Source organism: Gobius niger (genome assembly GCF_951799975.1).
Source record: "Gobius niger genome assembly, chromosome: 6".
Classification (NCBI taxonomy): domain Eukaryota; kingdom Metazoa; phylum Chordata; class Actinopteri; order Gobiiformes; family Gobiidae; genus Gobius; species Gobius niger.
The window spans coordinates 5,433,691-5,458,698 of NC_136857.1; the positions used below are offsets into that span (position 1 = coordinate 5,433,691).

Below are 25,008 nucleotides of genomic sequence, written 5' to 3' on the forward strand. Positions count from 1 at the left end.
AACAAAAAAGTGACAAAAATGAGATGACGAAAATGCAACAAAAACACTTCCAGAGTGACAAAAACGTGCTGGAAAAGCAACAATAATAAAAAAAAAAAGCAACAAAAACGCATGACAAGAGAGCGATGAAAAAGCAGCGAGTACTCAACAAGAAATCCACGAAAGATCATCAAAGAGGTGACAAAAATGCTTGAAAAAATGTCAAAAACACGATCAAAAATCACGACAGAAAAGTTATAATCAGTTTTGTGGGTCTTAGTTTTCAAATGGCCTATAGGCTGTAAGCTCTAAAGCAGGGGTAGGCAAGTTTGTCATGGAGGGCCGATTTTCTTCATTGCCAAAACACCAAGGGCCGAAACTCACAAATGTAGCACCTTTTTTCTACAAATATAAGTTTTGCACATAATATATGACCTAATGGGGTGTTTTGCTGGGAAATGTGAAAATATTGACAGTATTTTTTATCATTTTAAAGTCCTTTTCATGTATTTGGTCGCTGATTTATGAATAAATGTTTCTTCAAAATTCTCTTGGAGGGCCAAAGGTTTTATGCTGGAAGGCCGGATTTGGCTCCCGGGCCTGCCGTTGCCTACCCCTGATCTAAAGGCAGGAAGCTTTTAGACTTGGGTAAAGCCTAACTGGAGAAAAAGTGCTCAGTTAAGGCGGGGGTTAAGAAGTTAAAGGGATATTTCATGATTTTTGACATAGGGCCTCATTGCCTAGTTATCCAGAGTGTTGCTGATTTCTGGAGATATTTTTTTTTTGTAATTCATGCAGTTCTTATATTTGAAGAGTTTGTGGCGTTAGGCTAGTGCAAGGCTAGCGCATTTCTATGGTATCAGCTAGCCTGCATTAAAAACAGTGTGACCCGCTCCACAGAGCACCTGAGGCAAATCACTTATAACGCCAGACTAACCATATAAATGTGTCGATAGAATAATTTTTGCATCACATGAATGATCGCATTTTGAGGGACTATTTTCTAGCAGATCACTCCGCCGTTGTGTAGCTTATACAACCACAAAGCTGATGCTGCTCAAATATAAGGTATTTTAAATGCAAAATGGTTAAAGAGGAGGTATTGTGCTTTTTTCAATCACATAGCACCAGTCTATATCACACTATACAATGATGACGAAACCTTCTGTTGGTCTGTAAATGCAGTAAATTAGAATAACTGCCTTGTATACAATTGCTCTCTCAAAATGGCTGTAGTGAATGTCTTGAAATAGGCCTCTGTCTCTTTAAGAACCTCTGACCCTTTCCGACACGCCCCCTCCACACGCTGTCTGTGGCATCAGTGGGGAGGGGGTTCTGCTGAGGAGCAGTGGTTGGTTACTCGGCTGGTGACGTAAGCTCGTAGGCGTCTCCAGGAGGTGGGGGCGTTCCTAGGAGGACTCAGGCAAACCTATCCCTAAAATGGCCGCCATCAGAGTTTTTACAGATTACTCAAAAATACATGAATGTGCCAAGGCAACACTTCAGGTATGTTTTTAATGAGGGAGTGACATAATAACGTGATGCAAAGCTTGAAAAAGTCGATTTTGCATAATACCCCCCCTTTAAAAGTACTCTATCAACACAGACATTTATATGGTTAGTCTGGCGTTATAAGTGATTTGCCTCAGGTGCTCTGTGGAGCGGGTCAGACTGTTTTAATGCAGGTTAGCTGATACCATAGAAATGCGCTAGCCTTTTATTAGCCTAGCGCCACATACCTCTCCAAACAGAAGAATTGCATAAATTACAAAAAAAATATCTCCAGAAATCAACAACACTCTGGATGACTAGGAAATGAGGCCCTATGTCAAAAATCTTGAAATATCCCTTTAACTCTATATTGTACAGTCCTATTTAGCACAAATCCAAATACTGTAGTAAATGTTGTGCGTCTAATTATCACAGACAATATTGGTGTTATAAATGTGGATGTTGTTCTGTTTGTTTGCAGTATCCTGTTTGCAGACATCGAGGGCTTCACCAGTCTGGCCTCTCAGTGCACGGCTCAGGAGCTGGTCATGACGCTCAACGAACTCTTTGCCCGCTTCGATAAACTAGCATCCGTAAGTAGCATCACGTAACTGAATCTGAACGCAGCCCCTCAGCTCACTCTTCTCGTGTCTCTCAGGAGAACCACTGTCTGCGTATTAAAATCCTGGGCGATTGTTACTACTGTGTGTCTGGGCTTCCGGAGCCGCGGGCGGACCACGCTCACTGCTGCGTGGAGATGGGCGTGGACATGATCGAGGCCATCTCGTGAGTACATGTTTCAGTGCCGAGTTTTAGAAATAACCTTTGAAACTGTTAACCATGTGACAATCTGCACTTGTACTTATACTTGAGTAACTTTTTGAAGTAGGTTTTTACTTGCAGTAGTTTTATCTCACGGCACATTTTACTTCTTCATTAGTAATATTGTGTTGAAGTAACTGTACTGAGTAAGTAATCTTTTTTGTCATTTTTTTAAATCAATTTTTTGTCACATTTATTGTCATTTTTTTAAATCATTTTTTGTCTCCTTTTTGTCACATTTTTTGTCACATTTTTAGTCACATTTTTTTAATCAATTTTTTGTCTTTTTTTGTCACATTTTTGTCACTTTTTTGTCTTTTTTGAATCCATTTTTTGTCTTTTTTGTCAATTATTTGTCTTTTTTTGTCATTTTTTGTCACATTTTTGTCATTTTTTCGTAACTTTTTTGTCAAGGTTTTCCCACTTTTTTGTCACATCTTCATCATTGTTTTTATCTCAGTTCTGTCTCTATTTTCACACCTTTTTTCCAGAAGCTTTTGGCTTGGGGTAAAGCCAAACTGGAGAAAATGTGCTCGGTTCAGGCAGTTAAGGGGTTAAGCTCGTGCATGACGGCAATTCGGACAGTAACAACTTTCTGAGTGTCAGTGCAGGATTTTAGAGGCAGTTGTGGTGAACAGGTCTGGGCTCATTCTACACATCAGGACATGCCTGAAACATGTAGGGGGAGGAAAATACATCATTTTAACATTTTTAATCTCTATATAGTCCCTTTAAACCTTCTCAGTTGGAGAGCAACACTGTAAGGTCTCATTTGAAAGCTGAGTCTTACAAAAGTGATTATTTATTTTTTATTTATTAGTTTATTTGGTCGGGACAGCGCATGTTAATGAACATACATGGGTCTCATGCATGTAAACAAGCCACACGGGCTTGTAGCCTAGTCCCCCATGCGCACTCTCAAAAACGCTCCCATTCATCCTGGCCTATTGTACATGTTTTTAGTGGTAGGGGAAACCGGAGGAAACCTACGCAGACATGGGGAGAACATGTAAACTCACAGAAAGGCCTCGTCCAGGTGTGAGGCACAAGCACTAACCGCTAACATGCCGCCGGTTATAACTTTATTATAACTTTTTTTTGTCACGTTGTCACTGCATTTTGTCACATTTTTTGAGCTTTTTTTGTTGTTGCATTTTTTGTTGCGTTTGTGTCATATTTGTGTCATGTTTTTGTTTCTTTTTCATAGCTTTTTTCATAGATATAGAATAGTCTGAGTCTTACTTTTATTTGTTTTTCCAGCACGTTTTTTGATGCTCTTTTGCGGCTTTTTGTTGCGTTTTAGTCACGTTTTTTTTTTTACTTTTTGGTTTTGTCATGTTTTTATCACTTTTTTGGGCTTTTTCTGTTGCTTTTTCATCGATTTTTTGCATTGTTTATTTGTCACATTTTCGTCACTTTTTGCTGTGTTTTCATTCTTGTTTCCGTCAGTATTTTGATGCCTTTTTTTTTTAAGCTTTTGGATTTGGAAAAAATGCGCTGGGTTCAGGCGGAGGGAGGGTAAGAGCAGTGTTAATTTCGTCGACTAAAATATTTAGTCTTAATTTTAGTCAAAGTGATATTTTTGACGACTAAAATTGGACTAAAACTAAATTAAAAGTTTTTCATGAGACTAAAACTATGCCTAAAATGTCCAGATATTTTAGTCGACTAAAATGAGACTAAATAAAAATGAAAAGGAGAGACTAAAATCATCCAAACTTCTATTGAGCGTCTGAAAGAGCCTCAGATCATGTAAATTCTCTGCCAAAGGATCAGCTCTGAGCTTTATTCATGTGGAGCATGAGATTAAATATGATTATAATGAATATTATCAATGCAAAGTCGACTAAATTCGTCTTAAATTTAGTCGACTAAAACTAGACTAAAACTGAATTACATTTTCGTCAAGACAAAAAGTAAATTAAATTAAATTAAAATATGTTGTCAAAATGAACACTGGGTAAGAGGTTTAAACCTGATTCAGCCCAAGTTTAGACCTGATTTAGTCCCATTATTGACTGGGTGTGATTCTGTGATTTAGGTTTATGCTTTTCTCTTCTGTCATTATAAGTGCTAAAATGTGAACCAGCTCCCACCAGGTGAGTAAGGCTTTAAAGTGACATCATGTGTTGTCTACAGTCTTGTTCGGGAGGTGACGGGGGTGAACGTGAACATGCGCGTGGGCATTCACAGCGGCCGTGTGCACTGTGGGGTCCTGGGGCTCCGGAAGTGGCAGTTCGACGTGTGGTCCAACGACGTCACTCTGGCCAATCACATGGAGGCGGGAGGCAAAGCGGGGTAAGGACATGTTTGGGGAATCACCGTGTTTTTAGAAGCGAGCGCTGAACGTGTCTGTGTGTGCTCAGGCGGATCCACATCACTAAAGCCACTCTGCAGTATCTGAACGGGGACTACGAGGTGGAGCCGGGGTTTGGCGGAGAGAGAAACGCCTATCTGAAGGAGAACAGCATCGAGACCTTCCTGGTGCTCGGCTGCAGCGAGAAACGGGTCAGTGCAACACAAAGAGCGCCCTGAAAATGATCATTTCAAGAACAGATTGACCTCATTCTTCTCACTTGATATGATGATGCATTGTTTGGTTTTGAGAGAAAGCCGGAGACCCAAGATGACCTTATAGGGCTGTGTCTGGTTTCATGATAGTGCTAACAATTAGTGGTCTACCGATATGGTTTTTTCTAAGGCCGATGCCGATTTTTGAGGATTTTTATTGGCCGATGCCGATATGTTCGGCCGATGTTTTTTACAGATTTTTCCAAATGTCTGGTCTATGATCCTGTAACAACATAAATACTTGGCCACTCCAGCAGTGGCCGATTTTATTTCATTACTTCAGGTGATTCAATCATCCTGCTGTTAGCATTGGCATACTGTTGCTAACCACAGCATTTTGCGCGGCGATCACAAATACAATGCCGGGGGTTAAAATGCGATTAAATTCTGCAGGTTCTGTGCTTCAAAAGGATATGAAGCATGTCCATATTGACTGAGGTTTAGTGAAAATTTTCATTGTGATGTTTCTCTGTTCCCCTGAAGTCTCTATCAGGGGATATAGTAAAATCCCCAAATATTGGCCCAATACATCGGTCGACCTCTACTAAAAATAGCTCCACTGACCGCACATATGCATATATATTATAGTCAGACAAACTCTGTCCGATTCCTTTGATTTCCACTGTGCTACAATGAAGTAATGAACCCAAACCAGAGAAGAGTGGTTTTGTTTCGGAGCGATTCAAGATACTCTGATAAAGATTACGTCTTTCTGTGCTCCATACTTTCTACATATGGAAATGTTTAGGACATTTATATGTGAGAGAAAACTTTTAAAATTTAACAGAAGAATTCTGAATTCTTCAGATACTGCGCTATTAGTGACATCGTAAATCGACAACATCAAATCCACGAGAGGACAGACCCAGAAGTCCTCATCCCTGTATCCAGCCCATCAATCAATATACTGCAATCTATTTTATATCAATAGTGCAGTGCAGTGGTTTTTAGCTGTTGGGACCCAGATTCAGATTAGAAAAGAGGTGCAAGTAGCTCAAAGTGCAAACATTCACACGTAAAACATAAACAGTCTAAATAATGGGTCACCAAAGCATTTTCTGTGGGTTGCGAGCTTTTCCCAGTGAACTTTCAATATCCTACACTAAATAAGTATTGAAACTCATGCAGCATTCTCTCATTTACATTTCAGATTTGAGGTCCTAAAACTGTAATAAAGGCAATTTCAAATGGTGAATTAGATGCTACAAACAAACTTAGCGTACTGAAGCTGATTTCTATAGTAAAGTCAATCATCTGAAAAACAAAATTGGGATAAAAGTGAATGCAAGATTTTGCTTTTGTTCTTGGCTAAACAACTGACATGTAGACATGTTGTTTCTGGGTTTTCTTCCACACTAACCATAACATGCGTGGTTGCATTTGATTGTTTGCGAGCAGAAAGAGGAGAAGGCGATGATGGCGAAGATGCAGCGGACGAGAGCCAACTCGAACGAGGGCCTGATGCCGCGCTGGGTCCCGGACCGGGCTTTCTCCAGGACCAAAGACTCCAAAGTCTTCAGGCAGATGGTGAGGGGCCGGACCACAGTGGTTTCTCCCGTGACGGTGAATGAACTGTTCTAATCACAGACGTGTCCTGTGTCTTCTCTGCAGGGAATAGACGAGACCTCCAGTAAAGACAAGTGAGTTTGCACAGACACTCTGCACTGTTGTTTAATGCTACTAGGATTTTCTTCTGCTACAAAAGAGGGGCCACATGCTCTTAATATTTGGACAAACTGCAGCAACCATAACAGTTAGTTATATCCAGGTGGACACTTTCTTTTTTTGGCTGTGTAATGTTGCCCTGGTTGTGTCTCTTGCGTTTATAATAAATCTTCTTCTTGTCTGTAGCCGTGGCGTTCAGGAGGCCATGAACCCGGAGGACGAGGTGGATGAGTTTCTGGGACGGGCCATAGACGCTCGGAGCATCGACCAGCTCCGGAAAGACCACGTGAAGAAGTTCCTCCTCACCTTCCAGACCTCCTCTTTAGAGAAAAAGGTCTGTGGAAATCAAGACATCGTCCAAAGCTCATTGTGTCTGAACGTTTTTAGCGACGATGTAGCTTCAAAATCGATATAGCGTCGAATTAAATGCATACATGTGCTGGACCCAGTTCCTCTTGTTCTGAAACATCGGCAGAAGGAGGAAGTCGAGCTTAAACTGTCAAACACATCTCCATTCTTTTATATATTTTTGTACATTTGACAATCAGTCCTTGAAGCTGCGTTTATCGTCACGGCAACACCAGCAAATGCCAAGGTGAAGGTTATTCCTTTGAGACGCAAACAGCGCACAGGAATCCAAATTTCATCTTTTTACAATATTCTCTGTGGAGAAAATTTGATTTTTTTTTGTTTCCAAACCTATATTAGAGGGAGCAAATAAATTAGATGCTTTGTTGTGTCCAAACACATTTCTAACTTCCAAATTCTTCATAAGGATGAGTTTCTAAGCATATTTCACAACCTACAGGGTCATTTTTCAGCATCACCGGCACAGAAAAGTTCATGAAATTGATACAAATGCTTCATGATTAGATGAGCAGTATTTTTGTTTGGCCACAAATTACAATTTACAATATACTGAAGGAAACAAAATTAGAAAACATTAGTAGAGCAAAATTAATTTCGTTCCACTTATGTAAAAAAAAAATTGCTCCAGTTCAGCTTTACCCAAATCTAAAAGCTTACAGCCTATAGGCCAGTGTAGGTGTCGGTGAAAGACCTACATAACTCATTTAAACAGATCTTTTTCGTAACTTATTTGTCACTTTTTCCATCACATTTTCGGCACTTTTTTGTCACGTTTTTGTCAATTATTGTCACCTTTTTCCATTATATTTTTGTCACTTTTCCGTCACAGTTTTGTCACTTTTTCCATCATAATTTTGTCACTTTTTTTGTCACTTTTTCGTCACATTTTTATAAATTATTGTCACCTTTTTGTCACTTTTTCCATCATATTTTTGTCACTTTTCCATCATAGTTTTGTCACTTTTTCCATCACAGTTTTGTCACTTTTTCGTCACTTTTTTGTCACTTTTTCCATCACATTTTTGTCACTTTTTCCATCATAATTTTGTCACTTTTCCGTCACATTTTTGTCACTTTTCCATCACAGTTTTGTCACTTTTTCCATCATAATTTTGTCACTTTTCCGTCACATTTTCAGCACTTTTTTGTCACATTTTTGTCACTTTTTTCCATCACATTTTTGTCACTTTTTCCATCATATTTTTGTCACTTTTCCATCACAATTTTGTCACTTTTTCGTCACATTTTTGTCACTTTTTCCATCACATTTTTGTCACTTTTTCATCACATTTTTGTCACTTTTTCCATCACAGTTTTGTCAATTTTTCTCACATTTTTGTCACTTTTTCCATCACAGTTTTGTCCCTTTTTCGTCACATTTTTGTCACTTATTTGTTTCTTTTTCCATCACATTTTTGTCAATTTTTCTCACATTTTTGTCAATTTTTCTCACATTTTTGTCACATTTTTCCCACTTTTCCGCCATTTTTTGTCACTTTACTGTTATTCCTTGTTTGCTTTTTTCACATTTTTGCCACTTTTTTGCCACGGTTTTGTCTGACTTTTTTCAATATCGTGTTGCAAGTTTTTTTCAAGAAGCTTTCAGATTTGGGTAAAGCCAAACTGGAGAAAATGTGCTTTGCTCCGGCGGGGGTTCGGAGGTTAACTGTCCTCATTATAATTAAAGCCACTCTGCGGAACATTCTGGGTTTTGTGCTGCTACATCACAAGGTGCAAGTCAGGTCTGAGGAGAGATTTTGCCTTATATATATATTAGGATTATACTTTATTGTTTTGCAGTGGGTGGAAAGTGTATCTTTTCATTGTCTTTTCTATGACACTCCAATGCCTTTTCCATTTCTATTGAAAGTTGTTGTTCTTTTTCCAGTATTCCAAAAAAGTGGACGATCGTTTCGGGGGCTACGTTGCCTGTACTTTACTCGTATTCTGCTTCATATCGTTCATACAAATAGTCGTCTTTCCTCAGTAAGTACAAAAACTGCTGATACTATCTCAGTATTTTGTGAAGAAACTAAATAAGTGTGTCATTTTACAGCACCCCGGTCATGCTGGGAATCTACATCAGTATCTTCATCGTCCTCGCCAACATCCTCTTCATCTGTGCCATATATTCCTGCATAAAGGTATCTTAGGAATACTTCATGTGATACGAGGCTCTGCTCTTTCTCTGCGTTTGGGTTATTTTTTTTCCTCTCCTCTTTCGCGCAGCTCTTTCCGTCCCCGATGCAGACGGTTTCGAAAAAGATTGTCCAGTCCCGCATGAACAGCACCCTGGTGGGAGTGTTCAGCATCCTGCTCGTTTTCATTTCTGCCTTTGTCAACATGGTAAACGTCAACGACACAAACACAGCCATGAACTAAATCAACACGTACGACGCTTAAAGGAATAGGCCACCGTTTTTACATACGGAGATATGTTCTTACCTTAGCTTTGACGAGTTCTTTAGGACCTGTCTGATCTTCCCCCGTGCCTTCAGTCACGTAAACGCAGCGCAGACGGCGTTAGCATTTAGCCTCTCCCTCTCTCCTCTATAGCTCCAAAACAGGTCAAGATAGAAGCTACCAAGCTCTTCCACGTTTTCCCTATTTAAATATGGTTACGTGAAGTGTTCCACTACAAAGTATAATTACACAAAATTAAACAATGTGGATTGTCTAAGCGGATAAAAGGGGGAACTATATTGTAAGGCGTAATAATACCGGGAGTAGTTTGGCATCCGCACAGTAAAGTGAAGATTACTGCGCAGATTTTCTGTTTTGGAGCTATAGTGGAGAGAGGGAGAGGCTAAATGCTAACGCCGTCTGCGCTGTGTTTATGTGACTGAAGGCACGGGTGAAGATCAGACAGGTCCTAAAGAACTCGTCAAAGCTAAGGTAAGAACATATCTCAGTATGTAAAAACGGTGGCCTATTCCTTTAAACATGCCAAAGTGTCACACAATACCGATACCGATACTTTAATCATACTTGGTTTTCGTTACCAATACCTGAAAGATACTTTTTACGATACCTATGCTAAATTATTTGTCGTATAGAACCATAAAACAGATTAATAATGCTAATTTATTCCATTTCCCCAAATATTCCATATTTTATTACATTTTCTCCCCCTAAATTGATATGTTATGTTTGTTTTTTTGTGTCAATTGTAGCACTTTGAGATGTGTTTTTCATATATTAAGTGCAATACAAATAAAATGTATTATTATTATTATTATTATTATTATGATAAATTTCCCATTTTTTTTCCAATTTCATTGACATGTTTTATTCCCCAAATTTTATTTTATTGTTTCAATTTTGCTCCGAATTTTACCAGTTTTATAACACTTTTTACCCAAAATTTTTAAAATATTTTCCCCCAGTTTCCCCCAATTTTTCCACATGTTTTTTCTCAATTTTCCTATGTGTTTTTTTTTTCTCAAGTTCGCCCTCAATTTTTTTTCCCAATTTCTTTTTTTTTTTTAACCTTTTTTTGTTTTTTTAATTTTTCCCCTTTTTAAAAAAAAAAATCCAACTTGTGCTTCACTTTTTTTTAAATTTCTTTTAAGTTTTGATGACCAACCACATTAAAACTTGAATATAAAGGTTCTACATTTCTTTTTGGTAACTGCTTTCGATACTTTTATTTCTTCGATACCAGTTGTAACTAAACCTTTTTTTTTTAAATTCTGAACTGGTATTTTTTATCAGTACGCAGCCCTACGCAAAACTTACTTCTTTTTTTTTAGCTTTTAACCATGTTGTAACATTGCTCCCTCGTCAAAAAAAACCTGGTGCAGTATTTTACTACAAAAAAAACGTTGGTTGTTTCTTCCTCTACTGTTAAAGCGCTCCCACTGTAGTTATCCTGCGTAAATAGATCAAATCCAATTGTTGCCTCCGCATTTTTAAAGCCCATAGCCATACATTTGTCAGCCTGCCGTTGGGCACAATGTCACTGCACAGGTTTACAAGCCACAGTTACGCTTTGTAGTTGGACAGAGGCAGGAAAAACTGTCTTCCTGGTTGAATTTACTCTATGTCGTCTTTGCAGTTTGCCTGCGACACCAAAAGCTTGACGGAGTGTGTGGCCGAGAGCCTGAACTTCTCGGCCTCGATGGTGACGCCGTGTTTGATACGGAGCCTGAATGTGTCGGCTGAGGGCGGGCTGGAGATCTGCCCCAACCAGGGCCCCTCCTGCCCTTTCCCCGAGGTGAGACTAAAGCGCTTTGTGTCAATTACAAATACATATCTTTGTAATGAAGCAGGATGTAGGATGTAGATGTGAAGTCAAGGCAAGAAAGCAAATAGAATCAATAAAAACATCAACATAAAATTAATCAATTACAGCAAAAGGCAAGAGTGCAGATAAAATACTTTCAGTCATATGCATGGGCTAAAAGAACTGTTTTCAGCTCGAGTCCTGACAAGAACCAGGAAATACGACCATATTAGTCCAGTGCTCCGGTCTCTGCACTGGCTTCCTGTCACTCAGAGAATAGACTTTAAAACAGCTCTGCTCGTGTACAAGTCTTTTCATGGTTTAGCACCAAAGTACATCTCTGACATGTTACAGCCGCATGAACCATCTCAGGCCCTGAGAACCTCAGGGAGGGGCCTCCTGGTGGTTCCCAGAGTCAATAATAAACACGGTGAGGCTGTGTTTCAGTTTCATGCAGCTAAAATCTGGAACAGTCTTCATGAGGATGTGAGACAGGCCTCAACTCTGACAATGTTCATATCCAGGCTGAAAACAGTTCTTTTTGCCCGTGCATATGACAACTGAAAGTATTTTATCTACACTCTTGCCTTTTACTGTAATTGATTAATTTTATGTTGATATCCAGAGGAGAAGGAGCGACAAAGCAGAGGTTAGGCAACTTTGTGTGAACGAGCAAGAAAAATAGTGCTCAAGACAGAGTGAAATAGTGCTCAAGACAGAGCGAATCTAAACAAGACTTAAAAATGCAGAAAAGTATTTTATCTGCACTCTTGCCTCTTACTGTAATTGATTAATTCTATGTTGATGTTTTTATTGATTGTATTTGTTTTCTTATATTTATGCAACTGTGAAGCACTTTGAATTGCCTTGTGTATGAATCGTGCCCTACAAATAAACTTGCCTTGCCTAAAACACTGGAAATAGAAAAATTCCACTTAAAATATGAATATGAATAATTTGCTTGATTCAGAATTACAAAATGTCTTGAAATGATTCCAGACACTAGCAGTTAGTTAAATGTCATCCTGTTCTGAATCTATGGGCAAAAAAAATCCATCCACAATGAAAAATGATATTCATAAAGTCATAAAACGTGTTCAAACATTCCAAATATTATGTGTGTGTTGATCATAAATGTTTTCTTTCTGGATGAAGTTGTAACCCTGTACCTCTCCTCCAGTATTTCAGCTACAGTGTGCTGCTGACGCTGCTGGCCTGCTCCGTGTTCCTGCAGATCAGTAGCATTGGGAAGCTGGCTCTGATGCTGCTCATCCAGCTCACCTTCCTGCTGCTCATGGAGTGGCCACAGGTGGCGCTGTTCGACAACGCAGACCTCTTTGTCACCTCTAACGCCATGTAAGTACTTTCTGTAGTGTAAGTACTTTCTGTAGTGAGGGAGGCAGCTAATAAGTGACGTCACAGAGGCCTCAGAACAGAGGCAGCTTTGGGACCTCTCTTCGATGCTTCAAGCCGCCACTCAAATAATGTGAATTTATTTTTGACTCAAGTAAGAGTAAAGAAGTACTTGGAGAAAATGTTACTGGAATAGTGTGACTATTGAGTAACTGTTTGAGTGAAAAAGTCTGATTTATGTTTCAGTAGTGATATGAATTATGAGAAACAAAGCATGAAATAATGTGAAAATTCAATAATACCATAAAAAAAACATAGAAAAAGAAATAAAGAATTGAAGAATTTGGTAAAACAAAACAGAAAATGCATCTGTTTTACTCATAGAAATGAAGATTTATCACTTAACCTCTTAACTCCCGCCTGAACCGAGAGGATCTTTTTCCTCACGTCATCAGATTTTTTTTTTCCATCATTTTTTTGTTGGGTGTTCAACTCATTTTTGTAGCTTTTTTGACATTTTTATTGTCATTTTTTGTCACATTTTTTGTATTTTTTTTTGTCAATTTTTAATCAAATTTTTGTCCTTTTATTTCGTCAATTTTTTATCATATTTTTGTCACATTTTGTCACATTTTGTCATTTTTTTGGTCATTTTTTTGTCTTTTTTTCCGTACATTTTTTTTTTATCACATTTTTGTCACATTTTTGTCATTTTTTGTCATCTTTTAAATACATTTTTTGTCATTTTTTGGTCACATTTTGTCAAATTTTTGTCATTTTTTTGTTACATTTTTATCACATTTTTGTCATTTTTTGTCACTTTTTTGTCAATGTTTTCTCACTTTTTTGTCACATTTCCATAATTGTTTTCGTCTCAGTTTTGTTGCTTTTTTCACAGCTTTTTTCCAGAAGCTTTTGGATTGGGGTAAAGCCAAACTGGAGAAAATGTGCTCGGTTGAGGTGGGAGTTAAGGGGTTAAAGGTCACTCAAAGTGGCACGAGTTACTATTTTTGTTACTCAAGTAAGAGGACATATTCTTCATTTTAATATTACTCAAATAGAAGTAAAAAGTACTGGATGAAAAAATACTTTAAAAAGTACAGTTACTTAAAAATGTTACTTAAAGCCACACCGCGTAGAAATTTTACTTATTAATAAAATTGAAATACTAGCATTTATTTTCTGATAAATCATTTCATCATTGGACAAACACCTCATATATGTACAAACAAAACTGTGTTTTTGCTGTGAGCGGCTCGGCTCTCCTAAGACATGACTGTAACTTTACCAGGAGTGGGTACGTCTCCGGTTCGTCTCCATGGAGATGTGACTAAAGTCAGTAGAATTTGAGATTAAAAGGTCCTCATCCAAATCCATTCAATGATTATTCCCTGCAGCTATAGTATTTTCTGTGTAGGAGCATGTTTTGCACTGATGGCAACAGTATAGTCCAAAATGTTACGCAGTGTCCCTTTAAGTACATGTACTTGAGTAGCTGAGTACTACACACCTCTGGTTAAAAGCATGTTGCATCTTGTCCCTCTAATTTTACATGATGTAAATAATGTTCAAGATACATTTTTGTCAATGGCCCGTCTCCCACTTTTGGGTCCCGACCCACCGGTTGAGAACCACTCAATGGGTCAATATAGGGCCAACCGAGGGTTATGGGAGTCAGTGCTTTGGTTTTTGGAGAGTTAGGGATGTTCAGATTATTATAATCACTTTTTCTCACTAATAATACAGTTTTGAAATACATCTACGCTCCACATGTTTTACTCTGATTGATTATTATTCAACAATGTTAAAGGAATAGGCCACGGTTTTTACATACTGAGATATGTTCTTACCTTAGCTTTGACGAGTTCTTTAGGACCTGTCTGATCTTCCCCCGTGCCTTCAATCACGTAAACACAGCGCAGACGGCGTTAGCATTTAGCCTCTCCCTCTCTCCTCTATAGCTCCAAAACAGTTCAAGATAGAAGCTACCAAGCTCTTCCACGTTTTCCCTATTTAAATATGGTTACGTGAAGTGTTCCACTACAAAGTATAATTACACAAAATTAAACAATGTGGATTTTCTAAGCGGATAAAAGGGGGGACTTTATTGTCAGGCGTAATAATACCAAGAGTAGTTTGGCATCCACACAGTAAAGTGAAGATTACTGCGCGGATTTAGAACTACTCCTCTATCTTGACCTGTTTTGGAGCTATAGTGGAGAGAGGGAGAGGCTAAATGCTAACGCCGTCTGCTGTATTTACGTGATTGAAGGCACGGGGGAAGACCAGACAGGTCCTAAAGAACTCGGCAAAGCTAAGGTAAGAACATATCTCAGTATGTAAAAACGGTGGCCTAATCCTTTAAAAGTAAAATATTGCACTAGCCTCATTCCTAATGAGCACCCGTGGACCTCATTTTTACCAAAACACAGAAAGTGGATCTGATGCACTCACCTACATCTATTCATTGTTTAAGAATTTATTATATTTCATTGTGAGGTAAATGATCCTGATGCTCATACATCTGTAATAAGACGATAATGAAAATAAGAGTGAATACAAATCAAGTGATTAAAAACTGAATGTATGTCAGGGACTCACTATGTCGTCTTATTTCTTGCAGTGATTTAAATGAAACTTATTCTCAGTGGTAAGAAAACACTTCTATTCCTGTCATCATCTGTCATCCAAGTACAACGAACAGCAACTTAATTCTGTTTTTTCTTCCGTTTCCCCCTTGTAGGTTCAGTTTCAATGAAACTACAAACCAGTGGTAAGTTCCGTGTTCCTTTACTCTCTCGTGCCTCTCAGCGGTTCCTTCTCTGACCCGGATGTGACTGTTTCTGCAGCCCGTATGTTGTGACCAAAGTGTCGCTGAGGGTAATGACCCCTGTGATCCTCACTGTGTTCGTCCTGGCGCTGTATCTTCACGCGCAGCAGGTCGAGTCCACCGCGCGCCTCGACTTTCTCTGGAAACTACAGGTACATGCAGTGTCCACAAGAGGGCGCCATGTCCCAATGAGTTTTCTCACAAGCAACAGTGACAGTATTTACTGGCAGGGGTAGACAAGTTTTCTTAACGGAGGGCCAATTTTTTTCATTGTAAAATGACCGAGGGCCAAAGTAAAGCACTACACTGGAAAAAAATACCATCTTAAATGAGATAAGTGACTTAAAATTGCTTGAATAATGGTTATTTTTATGTTGAATTTGAGTCTGTTTGACTAATCTAAGATAAAGATACAAATGCTAATGCCAATGGAACAAGCATGAAATCCACTTTAAAATCAGACAAATTAACTTTTACTTTTAAAAAGATTTGTTTTTCACTTGAAATTATACAATATAATCTGAGTTAAAGGAATAGACCACCGTTTTTACATACTGAGATATGTTCTTACCTTAGCTTTGACGAGTTCTTTAGGACCTGTCTGATCTTCACCCGTGCCTTCAGTCACGTAAACACAGCGCAGACGGCGTTAGCATTTAGCCTCTCCCTCTCTCCACTATAGCTCCAAAACAGGTCAAGATAGAAGCTACCAAGCTCTTCCACGTTTTCCCTATTTAAATATGGTTACATGAAGTGTTCCACTACATCCGCACAGTAAAGTGAAGATTACTGCGCGGATTTCGAACTACTCCTGGTATTATTACGCCTTACAATATAGTCCCCCCTTTTATCCGCTTAGAAAATCCACATTGTTTAATTTTGTGTAATTATACTTTGTAGTGTAACACTTCATGTAACCATATTTAAATAGGGAAAACGTGGAAGAGCTTGGTAGCTTCTATCTTGACCTGTTTTGGAGCTATAGTGGAGAGAGGGAGAGGCTAAATGCTAACGCCGTCTGCGCTGTGTTTACGTGACTGAAGGCAAGGGTGAAGATCAGACAGGTCCTAAAGAACTCGTCAAAGCTAAGGTAAGAACATATCTCAGCATGTAAAAACGGTGGCCTATTCCTTTAATAGAATAGTGACTTGTTCCATTGGCGATAAGATGTTTTATCTGATCTAAGACTAGACAAAAACTACTGAAACTTTAGATTGAATCTCTTAATTCAAGTAGGTTTCTGTCATTTCTTCTATAATTTATTATTATAATAGATAGAGTATATATAGAGTTGTACATGATTTGACCTAATTGGGTGCATTGACAGTATTTCTCTCATCTAACCTTAAAAATGTTAAAGTACTTTCTGATTTGTGTGTTTCTCAAAGTCACCTCGAGGGCCAGAGGTTCTGTGCTGGAGGGCCGGATTTGGCCCCTGGGCCTGACCTTGCCTAACCCTGATTTAGAGGAAGACAAACATTTTGATTAGATTGCTTCTTACTCATGAATCAAAAAGTTCCAAAAAACATTATTTAAATACCTGATTACATTATAGGCGCACACTTTTATTTTACAATTTGACACAGCAACAGAAATTAATCCTTGGGGCAAAAGTGAGGTTAAGATGTTGTTAATTCTGCTCCTTGTTATTATTGTTTTGTCTTTTTGGGGGACTACTTGTGCTAACCGCAAACTATAAAGACTCCCATCCAAAAGTCACAGCATTAAAATTGGCGTGTCATTTAAATATGTCTGAATTTGTCACAGGCTACAGAGGAGAAGGAGGAGATGGAGGAGCTTCAGGCCTACAATCGCCGGCTGCTCCACAACATTCTGCCTAAAGACGTGGCGGCTCACTTTCTGGCTCGCGAGCGGCGCAACGACGAGCTGTATTACCAGAGCTGCGAGTGCGTGGCCGTCATGTTCGCCTCCATCAGTAACTTCTCCGAGTTCTACGTGGAGCTGGAGGCCAACAACGAGGGGGTGGAGTGTCTGCGGCTGCTCAACGAAATCATCGCAGACTTCGACGAGGTACAGTTTGTATTTGTTTTGTATTTACATCTACGTAATGACCAAAGTACCTGCATCACCAAGCTCAGACAGGAATCAAATGCATTTCACAACATGTTTTAAATGGTCGAAACCACAGGACCCTTTGGAAAACATATAATTTTATTGTATTAGTTTCCATATTTACATTTCTTCCGAGGTTAAAGGAATAGGCCACCGTTTTTACATACTGAGATATGTTCTTACCTTAGCTTTGACGAGTTCTTTAGGACCTGTCTGATCTTCCCCCGTGCCTTCAGTCACGTAAACACAGCGCAGACGGCGTTAGCATTTAGCCTCTCCCTCTCTCCTCTATAGCTCCAAAACAGGTCAAGATAGAAGCTACCGAGCTCTTCCACGTTTTCCCTATTTAAATATGGTTACGTGAAGTGTTCCACTACAACGTATAATTACACAAAATTAAACAATGTGGATTTTCTAAGCGGATAAAAGGGGGACCTATATTGTAAGGCGTAATAATACCAGGAGTAGTTCAAAATCCGCGCAGTAATCTTCACTTTACTGTGCGGATGCCAAATTACTAGAACTAAGAACATATCTCAGTATGTAAAAACGGTGGCCTATTCCTTTAAGTTTTACTTGTGTCGCTGTAGGGACATTTTTCCTTCAATACCTTTGGGTATTCTGTGCACCCATTATGTGCAGTGGGCGACCACAGTACCACAGTGCGGCACCCAAGGACCCAGCTCTATGCATGTTTATAGTGGAAGGGGAAAGCGTAGCACCCGGAGGAAACCTACACAGGCACGGAGAGAACATGCAAACTCCACACGAAAAGACCTCATCTGCCTGGGATTGAACCTGTGACATTCTTGTGCACTTTTAGGACTTTTTTTGTATAGCGCCTTGGTCACAAAGTGCTTTACGTAGCTCAGTTTACATTCACTCCACACACAGTGGTGATAATCTAGGATGTACAGTAGTACATGCATCAAACATTGAGGAGATCCAGAGAAGAGGCATTACTTTTGACGGTCAATTAATTCAGTTCAACACAATAATATGCATTGTGTGCTTTATGAATTGATTAAATTCCTCCTTTTTTTTTTCTTTTTTGAACATTCTTTTTATTGAACATTTTTTAACAGTCCAGTACAGTACAGATATATATTTTATATAAAACATGTTTTACAGGCAGATCCAAAACGTAAATCAACACAAAAATTAAAAAATTAAATGTGCTTTGAGTTTCCAAGTTGTTTTTGCCAAACTTTTCTACAAATGCTCCATATTGAACTTTAATACCGAATCTCAGCCTTTTCAAAGTAACAATATCCAATACCATCACTCCCCACATTTGTATTGAGGGTGGCTCATGCCCAACCCTATCATCAGTAGAAACTGTAACTGTAGGTAAACATAATAGTGGACTGGGCTGTACAGACTGTTGAAATACTACACTAACCTCATACTACTTTCCAAAACTGTTGTATTTTTCCACACTCCTAAAGACAGTGGAATCTAGTTCCAAGAATGGTCTTACATTTTGGGCAGATAGAAGAAGGCCCGGGTGTACACCAACTGTACAGTAAATATGGCGGCAGGGGAAACTGAAGCTACAAACGTAGTTTACCACCACCGAGTATGGAGTGAATGTGCAATTGTCTCATGTAAAGCACTTTGTGACCATGTCTGTGAAAGGCGCTATATAAATAAAGATCTTCTTCTTCTACATATGTGGTGATATACACCATCCATCCATCCATCCATTTTCTTCCGCTTTATCCGGGGCCGGGTCGCGGGGGCAGCAGTCTCGGCAGAGATGCCCAAACTTCCCGATCCACACACACCTCCTCCAGCTGTTCTGGGGGGACCCCGAGGCGACACCACATAGTCCCACCAGCGAGTCCTGGGTCTTCCAAGAGGCCTTGTGATATATATACATTTAGTAAAATATTGTACAATCTATTACAGATTGATATTTTTGAGGGTAGAAGCAAGATTTTTTTTCCAAGGACTCAATGTCAATAGTTGTTTTCAGGAGATTTGTCAGTGCCGTATTAAGGTGTTGAAGCTTTGAGTAAAATTTTGAAATAAAATGACTTTGTTTTGCACAGCTTTTTTCTAACAAATTAAACTCCTCTGGCAAGTTAAGAGTACACTGCAAAAAGTAGATATAAAGCATTGTCTTAAATGACTTGAATTGAGGAAATGTATCTTGTTTTGAGCGTTTTTCGCTAATTTAGACATTTTTCCTGATCGGAGCAAGTTTACTTTGCGTGTTTGAGGACATTTCAAACTGGTTCTATGGTAAATCTCGCTTGAAATAAGAAAGTAAAATTGCCAATGAGATAAGACCAATTTTCTTACCCCATTGGCAAAGAAAATGACCTGAAATAAGAACGAAATGTATTGAAACGAGTCAGAAACATCTCAGAACAAGTGAAATAATCTCGGAAAAATGCCCAAGAACAACTAGTCAAAACAACTACAACAACAAAATTTGGATCATATGCTCAAATTGAGATGTTTATACTAATCTAGTTATTTACTTTTTGCAGTTTATTCACTTTGGTATATACATAATGTTTAATCTAAATTCCTACTTTTTAAAAAATCTATCTGGGTTGGTCCAGATTTAGTTTTCTGAAAATCGTGGAGAACCACCGCACCACAGTAAGCCAGCGTCGTGTTGTTTCCAGATCATCAGTGAAGAGAAGTACCGGCAGCTGGAGAAGATCAAGACCATTGGTTCGACGTATATGGCCGCCTCAGGTCTGAACGACTCCACCTACGACCGAGAGGGCCGCAGCCACATCACCGCGCTCGCCGACTACGCCATGAGGCTGAGGGAGCAGATGAAGTACATCAACGAGCATTCCTTCAACAACTTTCAAATGAAGATAGGTGAGACGTTACGGCCCTAAAGGACAACGCGAGTGCACCTTTTGAAATAGTGAGGGCAGTTTATTGATTTTTGCTTTAATCCTCTTAGGTCTGAACATTGGGCCTGTTGTAGCAGGAGTCATCGGGGCTCGGAAACCTCAGTACGACATCTGGGGAAACACAGTAAATGTGGCCAGTCGCATGGACAGCACAGGGGTCCCCGACTGCATACAGGTATCACAACTTTACCATGCATCAGTGTTGTTTTTGCCGTCACAGGAGTTTTTCCCCAGTTAAAGCAACACTAAGTAACTATTTTACCTTAATAAAAACCTTAACCCTTTCTTGTCTAGGGCCCTTTTCCCCAAAATGCTATACATGTGTTTATTTGGGTTTAACTCAGCGTCTACAAGGGGTAGATGGCTAATCTTGGTACCAAAATAAACTTTATCCTTGGGACTTTTGGTTTCAGTGAACAAGAATTTTAAAAAAAAATACAGTTTGTAAGTAAAAAAGTGATTGAAACAGAAAAATCAAAATTCCGCCTGAATGAAAAGCACATATTTGCACCTAAAAATGCTCTTTCTCTTTCTGTGCTGTCGCAAATAAGAACAGAAATGGAAATAATCAATATAATGTGTGCTCCCTGTAGTCAACAAAATACCAGTAGGTCAAAACACTAAAGTTATACATGCTTTATAAAAAAAAGAAGTCCAGGTGGAATCTAACTGTGCCAAATTGTGCCAAGTTAAAAAAATATATATATAAATAAAGTATATATAAAGTATTTTAGTCATAGGGACATATTGGGTTACAAAATTGTATTCCCTGTCTAAAAATGAACACTATTTTTTCCAAAAACATTACACAATAGCATTTATTTGTCACTGACCAAAATATGTACAACGAATTATGACAAATTGACATATTGTGGCTGTTTGAGTTAGGATCTGTTGATTTGAAATTGGAGGGGATGAATGTGTTGCTGAGAGTCCACTGAACACGGAGAGGTGAAAAATATGACAACAAGTGTTAATGATATGAGTGGAAGGTCTTTCATCTCCCCCGGTGTCTCTGGCCAGAAAACCACACTTGCAACTTGACTGCCACCGGACCGGAGCCACCAATACACACTAATAGAGTTCGGGAATGTGATGTGTCATATCGCTAAGCATTATGGGATTAGCAGCGATTGCAAACTAATGGAGATTTTAAAAGTTAAAACACTGGAGTTATTGTTCACATTAAAACACTTGGGACGCCACAGTGTGTGTTGTATTTACCAGCAGTAACTCACGACTATTTTCTCCACTTTTTATGCTGTTTTTAGCTAATGTAAGTCAATGGAGAGGTATGCTAACAACTGCAAAGATGGCGGATCTCCATGGTAACTGTGGAATTTCCCGAACTCTATTGCCAATTCCTGACTCTGACTTTATGCAACAAAATATGCTAACCATAAATGAAGACAAGAATGATAACCACCGAAAGTGAAGGAAGGTGAAATAAAAAAAAAAAATCCATTGTGTATTTGGATGTTACACCTGCAGTTGGGCTTATGGCCTCTAGACGGCGCTGTTGATGAAACAAAATGTCAAAGAGATGATCAGAGGAGGAGCGGCCGCTTTTGGGAAGTCCCTTTGTGGTGTAATCTGACAGTTACAAGCTGAGCCCAGCCTGTCAGCCTACATCCCCATTTCTAATACTTTTTATGATGAAACTGGCTAAAACTTGACTCAAGCCTTTTGAGTTTACGTCTGACTGAAACGTGACTAAAACTAAAAGTATTTTCATCCAAAAGACTAAGAGTAAAACTAATAGGGCTGCCAAAAACAACACTGCCATACAAGTCACTAAATACATTATGTGAAATGACTATGGATGATCAAATGAGATCATTTTACCCAAACAGTTTCTTATTAAACCTCTGTGTGAACTTCATGTCCTTCCAGTCACTGCTGTCAACTCTCTCTTAAAGTAATGTGTAACTGTCTTCAGGTACAGTTACCCTTTCATTTGAGGATATTTCTTTCAGTCACTTGCCTAAAATCAGAGGGTACTTCACAGTACTCAATCATCAAATTTCAGTTTCATAATAATAAAATTAAAAGAGCAAAAATCTGTGAAAAGTTCCAACTAAAGAGTGAATAAGACAATAGATAGACGTGTAAGTGCATCAAGGTCCACTTTGTATGTTTTAAAATGTTTAAAAGTGTGGTCCATGGGTGCTTTGGAAAAATAAGTTCAAAGTAATTCTTAAAAAAACATTTATGTACCTTGTTGTGTAATAGCAATCAAAAAAAGGGTGTCCGAGGCACTCCGTGTACAAAAAAAGTTGTGAATAAGTAAAAGAGTGAATAAGTTTCTAGCGGACGGTGTAACAAGTTTAGCCGACATATTATTAATAATAGGCCGCATTTACGTATGGATATAATGCATATCATTGTGGAAAGTATTCTTAGTATTCAGACCACAGTGCTCTGAATGGACAGAGAATACCGTACAAAATACATTTTAGTATTCTGTTGTCAGAAACAAAATACGATTTTGAAGTATTCTCCACAACACAGAACACAGCTGTACAAATGCATGACATGCATGAAATGGTTTGAAACATGTCGCAGTCTTTTACAATCTCTCATTATACATTATAATTTTGAATGTGCCAGACCCTGCCTCATCGACAGACTTTTTTTTAATAGATATTTAAAGGGTGACTATACAGGGTTTAAAAATGGTAAAATTAAGTATTTTCCTCCGCCTACATCAGGGGTGTCAAACATACGACCCACGGGGTGATTTAATCCAGCCCCTGAGCATAAATTCCAGAGTAGGTAAAAAAACTAAGTAAGTCTCTAGCCCATTCCTGTGCGGAGTTATGAATTTTTACCATAATACCATAAATAACCATAATGCTCATTCTAGCCACAAGGGGGCATTAAATTTAAAAAAAGGATAGAGTTCCACACGTGTCCAGCAGAGGGCACTGACATAGTAAGAACTTAGGACATAAACGACACATTATATAGTCACTTGGTAAATGGACAGTCTGCCCCAGGGCGGCTGTGGCTTCAACAACAGCTTACCACCACCGAGTGTGGAGTGAATAAATAATGACTATGTAGAACTTTGAGGAACTTGTAACACAGGCTTGTTAACTGCAATACAAGTGTAAGCCGTTTTTATTAATGAAGCTACAGTCCAGTTGCGGCTTTGACCAAATCACAGCTTATTATTATTCATTTATTGGAAAAAACGTCTCTATTTTATGCGGCCCACGACCCACCGTGGGAGCTGAATTTCGGCCCGCGACCCAAAATAAGTTTAACATATTCCAGCAATGTCCTAATGTGTAGAATGAGCTCAGACCTGTTCACCACAACATCCTCTAAAATCCAGCACTTTCACTCAAAAAGGTTTGAAGTTAATTCAGGTCACAAGTGCCGTCATGCACGAGTTTAATATAGAAGCTGCAGTTACACGCAAGACCTGAGGTGGCAGTAGTGAGTATAAAAATGACCAAGTTGCATCCAGTCCCTTTTGGAGCTTACTTTCAAGTCTGTCCCGTCATGTCTTGTCCCACTTTTTTAACTATTCGAGGCACCCTCCAAAATGAGACATCCTATAACTCTGCCGTAGAGCGACTCAGAAATAAAAAGTTCTCCGTTTGCCCCCAGGTGACGACGGACTTGTACCAGGTGCTGGCGGGCATGGGCTACGTGCTGGAGTGCCGAGGGGTCGTAAAGGTCAAGGGCAAAGGGGAGATGACCACCTACTTCTTGAACGACGGACCTCCCAACAGTTAGCAGCCTGTGGCCCCCGAGCAGTCTGTGAAATCTCTGCTGTGAAGGACTCAGTCTGAGCGAAAACAGCCACAGGGAGCGCTGCGCTTGAATCCGGAGGACGGACGGACGGACAGACCAACTCTGAAAAAAAACAAACTCTGAAAGTGTTCTTGAAGAGACTAATGTTCTCAGCCACTTTGGCACCTCATACATGCGGAAGGACAGCGGTTTTCTCATGTCTAGCCTCTCTCTCAGGCTTCTTGAAAGATGCAAAGTCTGTTTATTTAAAAACAACGCCTTTTAGCCTGTGTCAAAAGAAGATTTAAAGCTGTACATAAGGCTACTTTTTATTTCACCTAGTTATTTTTTCAGATATTTTTTTGGTCTCACATGAATTATAAAGAGGTACTTATATTTAATTTGTCACTTTATTTATTTTGATCTTAATGTTTTTGTGCAAAAGGTCCTTTATGAAAAGTGTGGGTAGATGCGTGCACAAAATATCCAGTTGACTACACGATTTAAAAGTGTACATACATGCATTTATTTGTGTGTATGAGTAGAGTATGTAAAAACTGAGGAGGAGTATATCGACCAAAGACTAAAGTATTACTAAAGGCGAGAAAGACGTGCTTGATATATGTTCTTTGGGGCAGCAGGATCAGCCGCCGCGAGCTGCTAGTGAACTTAGCTGCTTGTTTTCAATAAAGATAAATAATAATTTATTTTGTCAGGTAACGTCGAGGTGAGTGCGGAGGCTTCGATTCTAAGCATTGCCTTTTTGTTAAACGATGGCGCAGTGATTTTTTTGTATTTCCAATTCGATTCGTCTTCATCCTTATCCCGGATTGGTTCCCTCGAGCTTGGGCGGCCATTTTGAAGCTGGTCTTTCGATTGTAAAATCACGACGACAGCTCCTTCCTGTTCAAGCAAAAAAAAAAATGTCCCCGTGCAAAAATAATGGATACACAATGACAAAAGGGTAAAAAAAAATGATAGTAATAATGACAATAATAGGCAAT

General features: G+C 39.0%; 1 protein-coding gene across 1 annotated transcript in view; it reads left to right on the forward strand.

The window, feature by feature from the left end:
- LOC306964692 (adenylate cyclase type 6-like) overlaps positions 1 to 24,070 on the forward strand; it is a 78,375-nt gene extending 54,305 nt beyond the window's left edge. The window contains exons 6-24 of the mRNA XM_079558794.1: positions 1,952 to 2,063; positions 2,129 to 2,256; positions 4,432 to 4,590; positions 4,659 to 4,800; positions 6,262 to 6,390; positions 6,475 to 6,503; positions 6,715 to 6,862; positions 8,786 to 8,883; positions 8,954 to 9,041; positions 9,127 to 9,243; positions 10,955 to 11,113; positions 12,303 to 12,478; positions 15,099 to 15,125; positions 15,219 to 15,248; positions 15,325 to 15,457; positions 17,073 to 17,336; positions 20,018 to 20,222; positions 20,311 to 20,435; positions 23,879 to 24,070. Coding sequence (XP_079414920.1) covers positions 1,952 to 2,063; positions 2,129 to 2,256; positions 4,432 to 4,590; positions 4,659 to 4,800; positions 6,262 to 6,390; positions 6,475 to 6,503; positions 6,715 to 6,862; positions 8,786 to 8,883; positions 8,954 to 9,041; positions 9,127 to 9,243; positions 10,955 to 11,113; positions 12,303 to 12,478; positions 15,099 to 15,125; positions 15,219 to 15,248; positions 15,325 to 15,457; positions 17,073 to 17,336; positions 20,018 to 20,222; positions 20,311 to 20,435; positions 23,879 to 24,007 — 2,398 coding nt within the window. The 3' untranslated portion in view covers positions 24,008 to 24,070. The remainder of the gene's footprint in view (positions 1 to 1,951; positions 2,064 to 2,128; positions 2,257 to 4,431; positions 4,591 to 4,658; positions 4,801 to 6,261; positions 6,391 to 6,474; positions 6,504 to 6,714; positions 6,863 to 8,785; positions 8,884 to 8,953; positions 9,042 to 9,126; positions 9,244 to 10,954; positions 11,114 to 12,302; positions 12,479 to 15,098; positions 15,126 to 15,218; positions 15,249 to 15,324; positions 15,458 to 17,072; positions 17,337 to 20,017; positions 20,223 to 20,310; positions 20,436 to 23,878) is intronic.
- The last annotated feature ends 938 nt before the right edge of the window (positions 24,071 to 25,008 follow it).